The sequence below is a fragment of the Pelophylax lessonae genome, assembly GCF_965119305.1.
Source record: "Pelophylax lessonae genome assembly, chromosome: 3".
Lineage (NCBI taxonomy): Eukaryota > Metazoa > Chordata > Amphibia > Anura > Ranidae > Pelophylax > Pelophylax lessonae.
Window position 1 is genome coordinate 19,934,458 of NC_138770.1, and position 14,233 is coordinate 19,948,690.

The following is a 14,233-nucleotide window of genomic DNA, read 5'->3' on the forward strand; positions in this document are numbered from 1 at the left end:
CCTGCCTGGTCTGGAGGAAGCTGTGCCAAGGAGGATACCCAGGGGAGGTCCCTTGCTGGAAGGAGCCATGAAGAAGGCCGGTCTCTAAGGAGGGCCTGGGGACTCACTTGGAGGACGCACTGAAATTTGGGAATGTGCTTACAGTGTTGCTCAGTTGGTTTATAGGTTCTGACACTGTGAGAGTAGACATTGATCTGCAGTCTGTAAGTGATCTGCCATGGTATCTGAGACCCCCATCCCCCCCAACCCTCACCTCCAACCCTCACCTCCTGAACCATTTTGCAGTAACACTTTAATAAGACAAAAGTGACTGGCACCCAATATCCTTTCTTGATCCCGGTATTTATTCCATGGATTCAGCCCTGGGGTGAAATTCTAGCCCTCCCCAGGCTTTTGGAGGAGTTATCCTGCCTTTTGGATGTCAAAGGGATTCTACATTCATATTACACATTACATACTCCTGACCCCTGCACTATATACTCTGTTGTACATTACATACTCCTGACCCCTGCACCATATACTCTATGTTGTACATTACAGACCCCTGACCCCTGCACTATATACTCTATGTTGTACATTACATACTCCTGACTCCTGCACTATATACTCTATGTTGTACATTACATAGTTCTGACCCCTGCACCATATACTCTATGTTGTACATTACAGACCCCTGACTCCTGCACTATATACTCTATGTTGTACATTACATACTCCTGACCCCTGCACAATATACTCTATGTTGTACATTACATACTCCTGACCCCTGCACTATATACTCTATGTTGAACATTACATACTCCTGACCCCTGCACTATATACTCTATGTTGTACATTACATACTCCTGATCCCTGTACTATATACTCTATGTTGTACATTACATACTCCTGATCCCTGTACTATATACTCTATGTTGAACATTAATCAAGACAAAAAGTTCCGTGCGTGTAGGCCCTTACCCCTAATTGATATGAGGACACAGAAGATAGGGGAAAGAGGGGCTTTACGGGCCAGTGGGAGTAGAAGGATCACACAAAAACCAACTTTTAAAAATAATTTACATTTTATTAAATTTCATCGTAAAAAACATGGGCGTGTGCGCACATGTTAGCACAAACAAAATAACATAGAATAATACTGATAAAATCGATTATAAAGAGTCATTAAATAGAAATACATCCCAGAAGGGAGAAAAAACCAAGAGCCTGTGTAGGATGGAAAGAGTAGGTCTCAGATGGAATACGGTCAATGTAGGTCCCCAACAAGCCGACGCGTTTCGCTCAAGGCTTCCTCAGGGCCAGAGAGACCATGACAGACCGGTATTTCTATAGGTGATATGAAATACAGCAAAATAACAGTTAGTGACTTATAAGTCCAAAAAATTACATCAATCATCATTAGTCAGAGTATAATCATATAAAGCTGTGGTTTTGTACTGACCCTTTTCAATGACTCGGGAGATGGCAGATTGGCGACACGAAAAAACACCAGATATTGTCCCCTTAGTATTTGTGTATAGCCTCCAATGTATACATATATTCACTCATTTATTTTAGGCTAAGTGTCCAGCCTCTCAATCACCGCAAAGAGCACCGCTGCAAGAGTAGACTCTATTTAATTATATGCATATCACTATGGATATATTTGGAGGATATTCAATACTAACCCACCTTTTTATGCTGCATAAGATAGCACTGTGTTATAACTTGATAGTCAGGACTCTTTTATATGTAAAGCTGTTCTGTTATGGGAGCACGATGGTTACTACACTGAATAGGAAGAATATAAGTGTGAGGTACATAGCACCAAGAAAATTCTATGAGATCACTTATATCACTTCCTATAGCCTCTAATACTTGAATGCAACATTTGATTCATACCTGGTGGCTGCACTTGATATATCCACCTATCGTTTCCTTTTCCCTTGATCAGGGCCGATGGAGTGGTTTATTAGATGTATATATGCGATATAAACCTTCAGTCCTTATAGCCTAAAAAGGGGTGAAGACCTCATTTAAGTAGGCATGCTTGTGATGTGGGTACTTCATATATATCCATAGGGAGGGGGGAGGAGAATAGAGAGAGGGGAATAAATCACCAGAGAGTATGCCCACCTTTTCAGGCAGGAACCTATATCCTCATCTCATCCTATTCCAGAACGCTGGGGGGGGGGGGGGGGGAATAGTATATCCCGGGTCCAACCGGTCCTGTAGAAAATATCCATCCAATTTCAGATTAGACTATTTTGTGTCATTCTATTATATATTGCCAATAAAGGCAATATATGATTGCATATAATGGTGTCAGCGGTACCTACCTTGTGGTTTTTCACGCCAGCCAGCCTGCCTGATCGGTATTGAATTCAGTGAGTAATATATAGGAAGGGGGATAAATCCCCTCCCTCTCCTATGTTGGCGCCAGTTTTAGAAGTGGCAAACATTTCCTATGTTTGCCGCATATAGCCGGATATGACGCCCCAATTGCGTCATATCCGGTCGCACCAGGAAGTGACACTATCTCTGATGCGATGCAGTCCGGTCAGCAGACGTCAACAGGAAGTGACACCTCCTGTAAGGCATCCGAGGTACAAGGTCTGGATGCATCTACGGCGGGCTCCCCCTGCTGGTGACATCGATCACCACATATAGGGATATCGATTGAAGGGCAAGTAACGGCCAAAACTGACATGTTATATAAAACCACTCAGATCTAAAGTCTGGATGTACATCCATCCTGCACTATATACTCTATGTTGTACATTACATACTCCTGACCCCTGCACTATATACTCTATGTTGTACATTACATACTCCTGACCCCTGCACTATATGTTCTATGTTGCACATTATACATTCCTGACCCCTGCACTATATACTCTGTTTTACATCATGTACTCCTGACCCCTGCACTGTATACTTTATGTTGTACATTACATACTTGTGACCCCTGTACTTTATACTCTATGTTGTACATTACATACTCCTGACCCCTGCACTATATACTCTATGTTGTACATTACATAGTCTGACTTCTGCTCTCTCCCCTCTACCCACTGCTATATTTACACATAATATGGATTCTCTTTTGTTACGCCCATTTCCTACCAGCTGGACATTTTATATCGGTAGATAGTGAGTAGGTGTCCCGCACATAAAGGCGTGGCCTGGCGTAGGTCCAGAATGAGACTGACATTTACTATCACACAGCAGGTCTTGACTTGATGTGTGGCTCCGGGGGCACCTAGTCACCCTCTACCATTTACTAGTTACCTTGAGGGGGGAATTGTAAGATCCTCAGAGACAAAGCTACCTGATGTGGGCGGAGTCCTGGTTTAGGGGAACCAATCTGCTGATGTCTAGTAATAATCTTTTTATTTCTATTTTAGTACATGGACGGGAGATGAGGAAAACCTCAGAGGATTGTCTCACTTTGTCTCCAGACTGTAAAGTAGAAGATGAGGACATCACACAGTATAGTCCAGAAGAAAACCCGGCTACCTCAAATGTCCATCCGGCACCACCCAGTGTAGATGGACCATCGTATTCCTCTTATCCTGAGGAACCTCAGACTGTGAGGGACGGTGCCGGACCATCGTATTCCTCTTATCCTGAGGAACCTCAGACTGTGAGGGACAGTGCCGGACCATCGTATTCCTCTTATCCTGAGGAACATCAGACTGTGAGGGACAGTGCCGGACCATCGTATTCCTCTTATCCTGAGGAACCTCAGACTGTGAGGGACGGTGCCGGACCATCGTATTCCTCTTATCCTGAGGAACCTCAGACTGTGGGGGATGGTGCCGTCCTTCCAACAGATAAGAGGTTTTCCTGTACTGAGTGTGGGAAGTGTTTCCGTATTAAATCCCGTCTTAATTTGCATAAAATATCTCACACAGGAGAGAAGCCGCATTCCTGTTCTGAGTGCGGAAAATCTTTTTCACAGAAGTCCAATCTTTACATACATCAGAGATCTCACACGGGGGAAAAGCCGTTTTCCTGTCCTGAGTGCGGGAAATCTTTTTCACGGAAGTCCAATCTTTACACACATCAGAGATCTCACACAGGGGAGAAACCGTATTCCTGTCCTGAGTGTGGGAAATGTTTTTCAGATATGTCCGGTCTTTACAAACATCAGAGGTCTCACACGGGGGAGACACCATTTTCCTGTCTTGAGTGCGGAAAATCTTTTTCACGGAAGTCCTCTCTTTACACGCATCAGAGATCTCACACGGGGGAGAAGCCACATTCCTGCCCTGAGTGCGGGAAATGTTTTTCACTGAAGTCCTCTGTTTACATGCATCTGAGATCTCACACGGGGGAAAAGCCACATTCCTGCCCTGAGTGCGGGAAATGTTTTTCACTGACATCCCATCTTCACACACATCAGAGATCTCACACGAAGGAGAAGCCGTATTCCTGTCCTGAGTGTGGGAAATGTTTTTCACGGAAGTCCCATGTTCACACACATCAGAGATCTCACACGGGGGAAAAGCCACATTCCTGTCCTGAGTGCGGGAAATGTTTTTCACTAAAGTATCATCTTTACATACATCAGAGATCTCACACGGGGGAGAAGCCTTTTTCCTGTCGTGAGTGCGGGAAATGTTTTACACAGACGTCCCATCTTTACACACATCAGAGATCTCACACGGGGGAAAAGCCGTATTCCTGTCCTGAGTGCGGGAAATGTTTTTCACACAAATCCAATCTTTACACACATCAGAGATCTCACACTGGGGAAAAGCTGTATTCTTGTCCTGAGTGCGGGAAATGTTTTTCACACAAGTCCAATTTTTCCAGACATCAGAGATCTCACACGGGGGAGAAGCCGCTTTCCTGTCCTGAGTGAGGGAATTGTTCCTCAATGAAGTCCTGTCTTCCTGTACATCAGGGATCCCACACAACCCTCGAGGTGTATTAGTGCCTTGAGTGTGGGAAATGTCTTCTATATGAATGTTGCTGGACATGTGGGGAAGAAGCACACCCTGATATACACCTCAGATATACTCCATGGCTGATCTTTATTATGTAAGAAACAGTTGATAAGGAGATCAGAGATCACCAGAGACATGGATGAAGCGTTGTACCGTGTTGGCTTTTCATTGGCTGAGTAAATTTTGGGGTGTAGAGTGGTAAGTAGAGCAGTGAAATGAAGGAATCACCTTCAGAATGTCTTGCTTGTCTGTGTGACGGTTACTGATAATGATATAGCGGGTTACAGAGCTAGAAGCTGTGAGATCCCATATATCTTTATCAGTAAACTTTACACAGACAAGACAGAAATTCTGAAATTGATGTCCTTCATTTCAAGGCTCTACTTACCAGTGGTGACCCCGAAGCGTGTCTCTCTGTCTTCAGTCCATCCTTCTCCCATCCCCCAACAGGAGGGAAGGAGAACTTGGAGATAAACTAGGTGAGAACTTCTTTCCTTTGCTCCTGTGTGGGTTTGGGTGGCTTGGCGGAGTGCGGCACGAGAGGTAACACCGCTTGTCTTTATATTTCTACATATCTTGTCTGGGTGGAGGTTCTTGGTTGGAAAATATTTATACTGTTTGATTTTCTGTAAATAATTTCTGTTTTCCCTTTGAAGGGAGATATTATGTGTGGTTTGATGAAGGGATTGGCTGAATAGTTACCACTTCACTTACATGTTTAGTTTTTATAAAATAGATGAACAAATATGACAAGCATTCATTCATCCATGACAAATGTTGGTCTTATTTTATTTCATTCAGTGATTTCCTATGATCATTGGGTCCATCTAGTGGCCATAATGCGGTATTGAGCGATTTTTCCTGATTGAGGTATTTTGGAACTAATACCTCATTATGGCCACTAGTTGGAGCTGATGATTATAGGAAATCACTGTGTTTATTAGAATACGGCCAGAATTTATCACGGCTGGACACATGCTTGTCACACTCACCCAACATATTCTTTGCATAGACCCCTTAGTTATCCGAGATCATACCTATGCATTTATGAGTACAGTACACACTGAAGGACATAAACAAATTAAAACCACAGGATTAAACCAACTATTGATTTAAAACCAAAAATTCCTAATATGGCCTTTAGATGGTGCTAAGTATCATAGTAATTAGCGCCATCTAGTGTCCAAATGCAACATTTTCCATTTTATATCAATGAAAAATATTCAACCAGCTCAGCAAATCCCCTAATAATTCATTGTTTCCCCAATCACACAGAAGGAATGTACATCCATTGTCACTGAGAGGATTGCTATGTAAATGTTCTAATATTTACCCCTAAATGTCAGGAGACGTTTATATAAAGATGGGAAGTATGTAGCAGATAAATGAATAGACCTCCTAGCAATGTTATTACCAGGCTGCAGCTAGGGGGAGCTCTAATGTGACCACAGCAGAGTTATCCCATCTAGCTCACATTAACCCTTTCAATGCCAGACCTGTGTTTTGCATTATTTTTGCACACATGGTAAAATGCAGATTTTGGGCCTGAAGATTAGATAAAACCCCCAAACATATATTTTCAGAAAGCAGAGGCCCTGGAGAATAAAATGGAGGTAATTGTTAAGGTGTTCCTCGTACACAAATGTCACCTTCATATCCGGGTTTATTTTCTCCTTTCCCCCATTTTCTATGGTGTGATCTTTTCTACAATACTTTGTTATAATAATGTAACACGTTGTGTATTGTATTGTACACAAAATATTACTGACTCCGCCTCCACATTCCAGACAAGTCATTTTCCTGACCAATTGGATTTCTTCCTTTACCATTTTGTTCTTTTTTTTGCACTCTTGTTAAACTTAAAGTTAGAATAAAAAATATATTGAATAAAAAAAAATTGTGTGTGTCATGAAATGATGACAAACTTAATTATCCAGAAACGGCTGGTAGGTGACACTTCCATATACAGCCCAAGGAAGTGACAAGAGGCCCCTAGGAACCTTTGGAGGAACCCTGGCTGAGAGAGGCTGGACTAGGCAGTCATATATTATTATTATTATACAGGATTTATAAAGCGCCAACAGTTTGCACAGGCTCTACAATGTTAGGGCAAACAGTACAATTACAATAAAATTCAATACAGGAGGAATCAGAGGGTCCTGCTCATTAGAGCTTACAATCTAGGAGGGGGGGGGGGTCAAGTGATCCAAAAGGTAATAACTGTAGGGGATGGGCTGATGGAGAAAATAAAAGTACAGTTGTTAGGTGGGGGGCAGAATAGGTAGATGAGTTTTCAGTGAACACCTAAAGGTAGATAGAGTAAGAGATAGTCAGACAGATTGGGGTAGGGAGTTCAGTAGGACAGAAGAGGCTTGGGAGAAGTCCTGGAAGTGGGAGGAGGTGACAAGGGAACTAGAAAGCAGAAGATATTGGGAAGATCGAAGAGGATGCCTTGGTTGGAATATTGAGACCAGGTTAGTGGTGTAGCTGGGGGCTGAGTTGTGGATGGCTTTGTAAGTTACCGTTAGTATTTTTAATTTGTTGGGTGAGTGGCAGCCAATGGAAGGATTGGCAGAGAGGGGTAGCAGATGCTGAGCGGTTTGTAAGGTGGAGGAGTCTGGCAGAAGCATTCATGATGGACTGAAGGAGGCATAGCCTATGTAAAGGTAAGCCAACGAGGAGGGAGTTGCAGTAGTCGAGGTGAGAGATAACAGGGAGTAGGGATGGGCAAATGGTTCGGGACGGGCATAAGTTCGGCTTGAACATTGTCCGTTTGGCCGAAATTTCTGTGTGTGTTTTTTTAAAATTATTATTATTTTTTCATGTTTGATACTATCAATGCAATTTTTTTCATTACAAAATATTGTTTTTATAGGAGCAATGATTTTAATTAATGCTTAAAATGAAAAAAAAAAAAAAAAGAATTCCTTTAACTACAATGCCTGGGGGTCCACTTAAACTGGATACACACTATACAATTATCCTTAGATTTTTTCCTTTAGATTTACCAAAACTATATAATATGAGGTCAAACCTAAACATTTTAAATTTGTATGCAGTCAGGCAGGCCCTTACACTACATAGTTGAAGGTAAATCTAAAGGAAATCTAACAACAAAAGTTGTATAGTGTGTATCCAGCCTTAGTCTGCCTGTAAAATGGTGTATCTGTACTGTGTATAGAACCTGCTGCAGCAAAACTGACATTTATAAAGAAAAAAAAAGACATTTAAATTGATTTTCCTAGCCATTGTGTCAGCAATGGAAATAAAAATAATAACAGTGTGGGGGTCCCCCCCTCGGTCCATACCAGGCCCTTTGAAATCCCCACAATCATTCTCGGTGACTTCAACATCCCAGTTACTACAAACACTTCTGTTACTTCTAAATGTTTTAGTCTAACCTCCTCATTTGGCCTGAAGCAATGGATACACAATGGATAGAGGCTTCTACTCACTCTGGAGGCAAAACCCTCAGCCTTGTATTCTCCCACCGATGTACTCCATGCAACCTCTCCAACAATCCTCTCCCTCTCTCTAAACACCACTAGGGATGGGCGAGCGGTTTGGACTGAGCATAACTTCAGCCCGAAATGGCCCCTTCAGGTGATCACCAAACACCTAAATTTTCTGTGTGCTCTGCATTTCTTCTATTTATTTTACTATTTACATCCCGCTAAGTGTCAATAGGTTGTTAAGAAGTGAGGCCGGGAAACCGGCCACGGCGTTCTTAACAATAAATGAGTCATCAGCTGTCAGCGGGCTCTCCAACAGACAGCTGAATGTAAAAAAAAATAATTGTTGGCAAAGAAAATAAAAAAATGGGGAAAAAAAACGGTGTGTGGTGCACCCACCATCCATACCAGGCCAAAAAAAGGCTGCATGCTTGGATAAGGGTCTGGTATAGATTTTGAGGGGAAGCCCCATGATCATTTTTTTTTAAATGGCATATCTTTCCCCCCAAAATCCATACCAGACCCTTATCCAAGCATGCAGCCTGGCAGGCCAGGATAGGGGACAAGTGAGTGCCCCCCAAACCATACCAGGCCACATACCCTCAACATGGGGGGGGTGCTTTGGGGCAGGGGGCTTATCGGAATCTGGAAGCCCCCTTGAAAAAGGGGGCCCCCAGATCCTGGCCCTCAATTACCAAAAAAGTGTCAATAATAAAGACATGAGTCAGTTTTTTAAAATTCCTTTATTAAAAAAAAATAAAATAAAAAAACCAATGTCCCCTGATGTAGATCCATCGTCAATCACAAAGACCGCTGCACCGTAGACCCAAGAAAAGAAAAAAAAAAAAACTCCGCCCATGAGGAAGGCTGACTGTCGAATGCCTGCTCCGCCGGGTGGCAGTTTTTAAATAGGTAAGGGGCAGAGCCACCTGGTGATGTCACCTGGTGGCCCTTCCCCTTATGATGTCACTGATCCAGCATGCACCAGTCAGTTACATCACAAGGGGGCGGGCCACCAGATGATGTCACCAGGTGGCCCTGCTCCTTACCTTTTTAAGAACTGTCAGACTGTCATTCCTTGAGGGCGGAGTGTTTTTTTTTGGGGGGGTCCAGAGGTGCAGTGAGCGTCGTGAATGACGATGGATCTACATTGGAGGACATTGTGTTTTTTTTTTATTTTTTCTATAAAAGGAATTGTGAAAAATGGGCTCCTAGGCTCATTTATCTTTACAATGTACCCCAAACTCATTCACATAGGGGGTGGAATCTGGGGGCCCCCTTGTTAAAGGGGGCTCCATGATTCTGATAAGCCCCCTGCCTGCAGACCCCCACAACCACAGTCCAAGGTTGTGGGGAAGAGGCCCTTGTCCCCATCAATATAGGGACAAGGTGCTTTGGGGCGTACCCCCATGTTGAGGGCATGTGGCCTGGTAGGATTCAGGGGGGCACTCACTCGTAACCCCCTTTCCTGGACTGCCAGGCTGAATGCTCAGATAAGGGCCTGGTATGGATTTTGGGGGACCCCACGCTGAGTTTTCCCTGATTTTTTTTCTAGCTGGCAATTTTTTTTTACATTCTGTTCCCTGACAGCTCATGACTCTTTTGTTGTTAAGGACGCAACGGCCGGCTTCCCAGTTTAGCTTCCTAACAAGCTATTGACCGTGCGCTCGGCGGGATGTAAATAGTAAAAAAAATGAAAACACCGAGCACACAGAAAATTCGGGTGATTGGTGACGTTACCCTCGGCCCGAACTGCTCGCCCATCCCTAGTGGTGTTTAGAGAGAGGGAGAGGATTGTTGGAGAGGAGGCATGGAGTGCATAGGTGGGAGAATACAAGGCTGAGGGTGTTGCCACCAGAGTGAGTAGAAGCCTCTATCCATTGTGTATCCATTGCTTCAGGCCAAATGAGGAGGTTAGACTGAGAAGTTTGGAAGTAGCAGAAGTGTTCGTAGTAACAGGGATGTTGAAGTTGCTGAGAATGATTGTGGGGATTTCAGAAGAGAGAAAGTAGGGCAGCCAGGCAGAGAAGTCATCAAGGAAAGTTAATACCGGTCCAGCGGGCCGATAGATCACAGCAATTCTAGAGGAGATTGGAGAAAATAGACGTACAGTGAGCTTCAAATGATGAGAGGGAGGAGAGTGGAGAACCTGGAAGGTGCTCTGTGAGGATAGGAGGATTCCCACTCCACTTCCCTTGTGTTCCCTAGGTCCAGATTTACACCTACTTCATTCATCTTATGGTGTTTATCAATAAATGAAGTAAACTGATCCATGTGCAAATTGATATACAACATAAAGTGCTTTGTGCTCAAGATGCTGTTCCCTGCAGATCCACTGCTTCCACTTTACACCTACTTCATTATCTTATATTTTCTATAAAGTAAAAATTGGTGCAAATTAATGTAAACATACAATATTTTTTTCTCAATATAGTGTTCTCTGCAAGTCCACTGCTTCCACTTTGCATCTACTTCAACGAAATTCTGTTGCTCCAAAAAAGTCCACAAATGAATGAAAAGTTGATAAGGTGTGAAAATTCTCCGTGCTCCAAACTGTGCCAGCTGTAGTGTAGCCACGCCTTCTTCCACCTCTTACACACGTGATGGTGAGGGCGCCCCCTTAGTAGTGCTTCCCCACTCACCAGAGCAATATGACTCTCAGCTTTTCATCTACCAGAGTCACAAACATCCTTCACACTCTCCTCACCTCCGATGGCAAAGGAACTGGATCCTCCTCGCTCACTCCTGCAAGTCTGCTGCGCTTTCTGTCAGTCTCCCTCCTAGACTCGGCTTCCTCCTCCGACCGCTGTTCCAGCAGGAGCTCCGCCTCTTCATACACACTCAGGGAGGAGAGAAAGGGGAAGGATATACAGTACATACACACACACAGCACAAGGCCGTGTTCACACTACCAGACGGTTCTCAGGGCTGCAGTACCTCTGAGCTCCACAAGGTGGTAATCTCACTTCTACCGAGACAGGAAGTCTCTATGGAATACAGACAGGAAGTCTCTATGGAATACAGACAGGAAGTGATGTTAGGTAAAGAGGACGTTCCATAGAACGTAGAGGGAAACACTGCAGGATCTGGCGGCAGAGGTAATAAGTAGATTAACCCCTTCAAGGGGATCAGTTGATGATTAATATATCTTGCTTCCAAAGCTAACCACACATGGATGGAAATGCGACCGATCCCTGCTGAACCAGCTGAATTTCCATGTATCTATGGTCACCTTAAGTGACTTCCTCCCCTCCCCTCATCTCCTTCATTATGTAAGTCATGCTGAGATAATCTCCCATTGGCTGAGCAATATCCTCATTTGTCTCTGAGCTCCTTCTTGTTATTCCTCGTCCTGCCTGTTGTTTCCTTGGATTGATTTTCTGTGTAGTGACCCCGGCTTCATCTCTTGGATGCGCTCGTCTGTTGCTTGTCCTGACCTTTATCCTGATTCCTGGATCTCCTCCTCATCTCTCCTCCATATCCTCTTACACAGCTTTTCTCCACACCTGCAGTGACCCTGGGGGGGGGGGGGGGGGTGGAAACTTGGCTCCAACACGCAGCAAAATCCATCCCCACCATTAGGGACTCTGGAGAAAATTGTCTGCTATTTACACTCCATTCCTCCGCACGTCACCTGCTCACATGAGAGATTACTTTCACACATTCCTGACAGATTTCTGTATGGTAAAGGTCAAAGTTCACTCTTTATTTTAGAAATGGGAGGCACCCGGGAACAATGATTTGGTTTGCATGGGAGCCTCATATAGAGGGCCCCTCAAATCTTCCCCTCTAAATGTCCCTCCATCCCGAGTCTATATGTCCTATGACATCACATTGACTTCACAGCTCCTCCCCCAATGTCCCTCCATCTGGCTTATTCTTCTCCTCTCTTAGGATGTGGGCGGACCTTTGGCATACTTATTAGCAAAATGGGACTGTTGGTCCTGCGTTGTATGTAATGATGTCAGAATGCCTGCAACAAGCTTTTACCCTGCATAGTGTGGGGGTCCTGTGTGGGTAAATTATACCTCAGTCTGAGGTGGGGCTTTAATCAAATGGAAACCTGAATGGTGAGGTGAGGAGGATTCTGGGAATTTCATTTGATTTTACTATTTGTGTTCAGATCTAGAGTTTTCCTCCTGTGAAGTCTGGAGATCGCATGACCATCACATTGCCTCCATCTCCCTCCCTGATAGAGAAATACAAAGAAGATTCTAGAAGTCACCAGAGAGATCATGGAGGAGAGGTGAGCGGTGCTAGGAATTCTGGGACATTATCCAGTAACAGACAAGGGATGTGTCTGGATGGTGACTGTATCATTGTGTGTGTCAGGTTCCTATAAGGTGTCAGGATGTCACTGTCTATTTCTCCATGGAGGAGTGGGAGTATTTAGAAGGACACAAGGATCTCTACAAGGACGTCATGATGGAGAATCAGCCGCCCCTCACATCACCGGGTAAGAGGAGACTTTATTGTAAAGGAGAGAGCAGTACGGAGGCTCCACCTAGATCCCCCATCATCTGATAAACACATAGAAACAATGTATTCAGTCAGTGTGTGTGTTTCCTACAGATGGATCCAGTAATGGGAACCCACCAGAGAGATGTCCCCGTCCTCTGTATTCCCGGGATTCCACACAGGAAGGTCACACCATCCCTCACCATCATCAGGTAGATGAGGAACAATCACTGATAGTATCATTAGGATCTGTACATTATCTGCATTGTTACCATTGATGTCATTTTTATTATATATTCAGAGTGGAAACCTGAGAGATTCTAAAGTTGAGGTTAAAGAAGAGATAAAAGAGGAGGATGATGAGGATGGGATGATGAAGGAGTCAGAGTTTCTAAAGGAACACAAAGATCTGTACCAGGAAACCATGGTGGAGTCATCCAGCTACAGAAACCCACCAGAGAGATCTCCCCGTCCTCTGTATTCCCGGGATTCCACACAGGAAGGTCACACCATCCCTCACCATCATCGGGTAGATGAGTGACAATTATTGGTAGTTCTGATTTATATACAGTATATTTGTTACAAAAAATGTTTTATTATATATACAGAGTGGAAACCTCGGGGATGATAATATTGATGTTAAAGAAGAGTATAAAGAGGAGGATGAGGAGTATGGAGTGATGGAGGAGTTTTCAGAAGGACACAAGGATATGATGGAGCCACCTTATACCAGGAACCCACCAGAGAGATGTCCCCGTCCTCTGTATTCCCGGGATTCCACACAGGAAGGTCACACCATCCCTCAATGTTACAAGGTTGGTGAGACAGAGATTATAAAACACAGACTCATGGAGACAATGTGTGGATTTTTATGTGATGTCACAATAATAAATCTTATATTTTATAGATGATATTCTCTTTCATTTTCTTGATTTAGAGTGGAGATCCAATCGATATAGAATTTGAGGTGAAAGCAGAAGAAGAAGAGAGGTATGTGAGGGATGATCAGCAGTCTACGAAGGAGGATGGAATAACGGGGACATTTATAGAGGAGGACACTCCTACAGAGATCAGCACAGGTGGGTCATTAACACTAAATACATTCCTCCACCCATACTGCTCACTGATTGGTCCAGAGTAGGGCGGGGACTGGGTGATATCAGCCTGTAATCCCCTGGTCACTTTCCTGAGCTGTGTTCCCTGTCCTGTATTCCTGTATTTCTCTCAGATAATCTTCCTTCTCTGTGCTGCAGACACAATTTATGTATTTCACCATAGGTGTTACCAGACTTAGGCACCTGGGGTATGTTCTTTGAGTCTTCTGCCCCATGCCCGGGTCTAGTAAGATCTCTGACAGAACAATTCTCCCGGGGTTACTTGCTCTGTTAT

The 14,233-nt window shown here is 43.9% G+C and overlaps 3 protein-coding genes across 3 annotated transcripts in view; 2 read left to right on the top strand and 1 right to left on the bottom strand.

The window, feature by feature from the left end:
- LOC309548816 (uncharacterized protein) overlaps window positions 1-5,016 on the top strand; it is a 530,695-nt gene extending 525,679 nt beyond the window's left edge. Inside the window, exons 6-8 of the mRNA XM_082248754.1 lie at window positions 3,387-3,526; window positions 3,569-4,129; window positions 4,175-5,016. Coding sequence (XP_082104880.1) covers window positions 3,387-3,526; window positions 3,569-4,129; window positions 4,175-4,849 — 1,376 coding nt within the window. The 3' untranslated portion in view covers window positions 4,850-5,016. The remainder of the gene's footprint in view (window positions 1-3,386; window positions 3,527-3,568; window positions 4,130-4,174) is intronic.
- The window catches only part of LOC309550241 (uncharacterized protein), a gene marked incomplete at its 3' end in the record, with an annotated part of 240,442 nt that overhangs the window by 36,020 nt on the left and 190,189 nt on the right, over window positions 1-14,233 (bottom strand). The window lies entirely within an intron of this gene.
- The window catches only part of LOC309548817 (uncharacterized protein), a gene marked incomplete at its 5' end in the record, with an annotated part of 54,909 nt that continues 53,893 nt past the window's right edge, over window positions 13,218-14,233 (top strand). Inside the window, one exon of the mRNA XM_082248755.1 lies at window positions 13,218-13,373. Within this exon, the coding sequence (XP_082104881.1) occupies window positions 13,218-13,373 (156 nt within the window). The remainder of the gene's footprint in view (window positions 13,374-14,233) is intronic.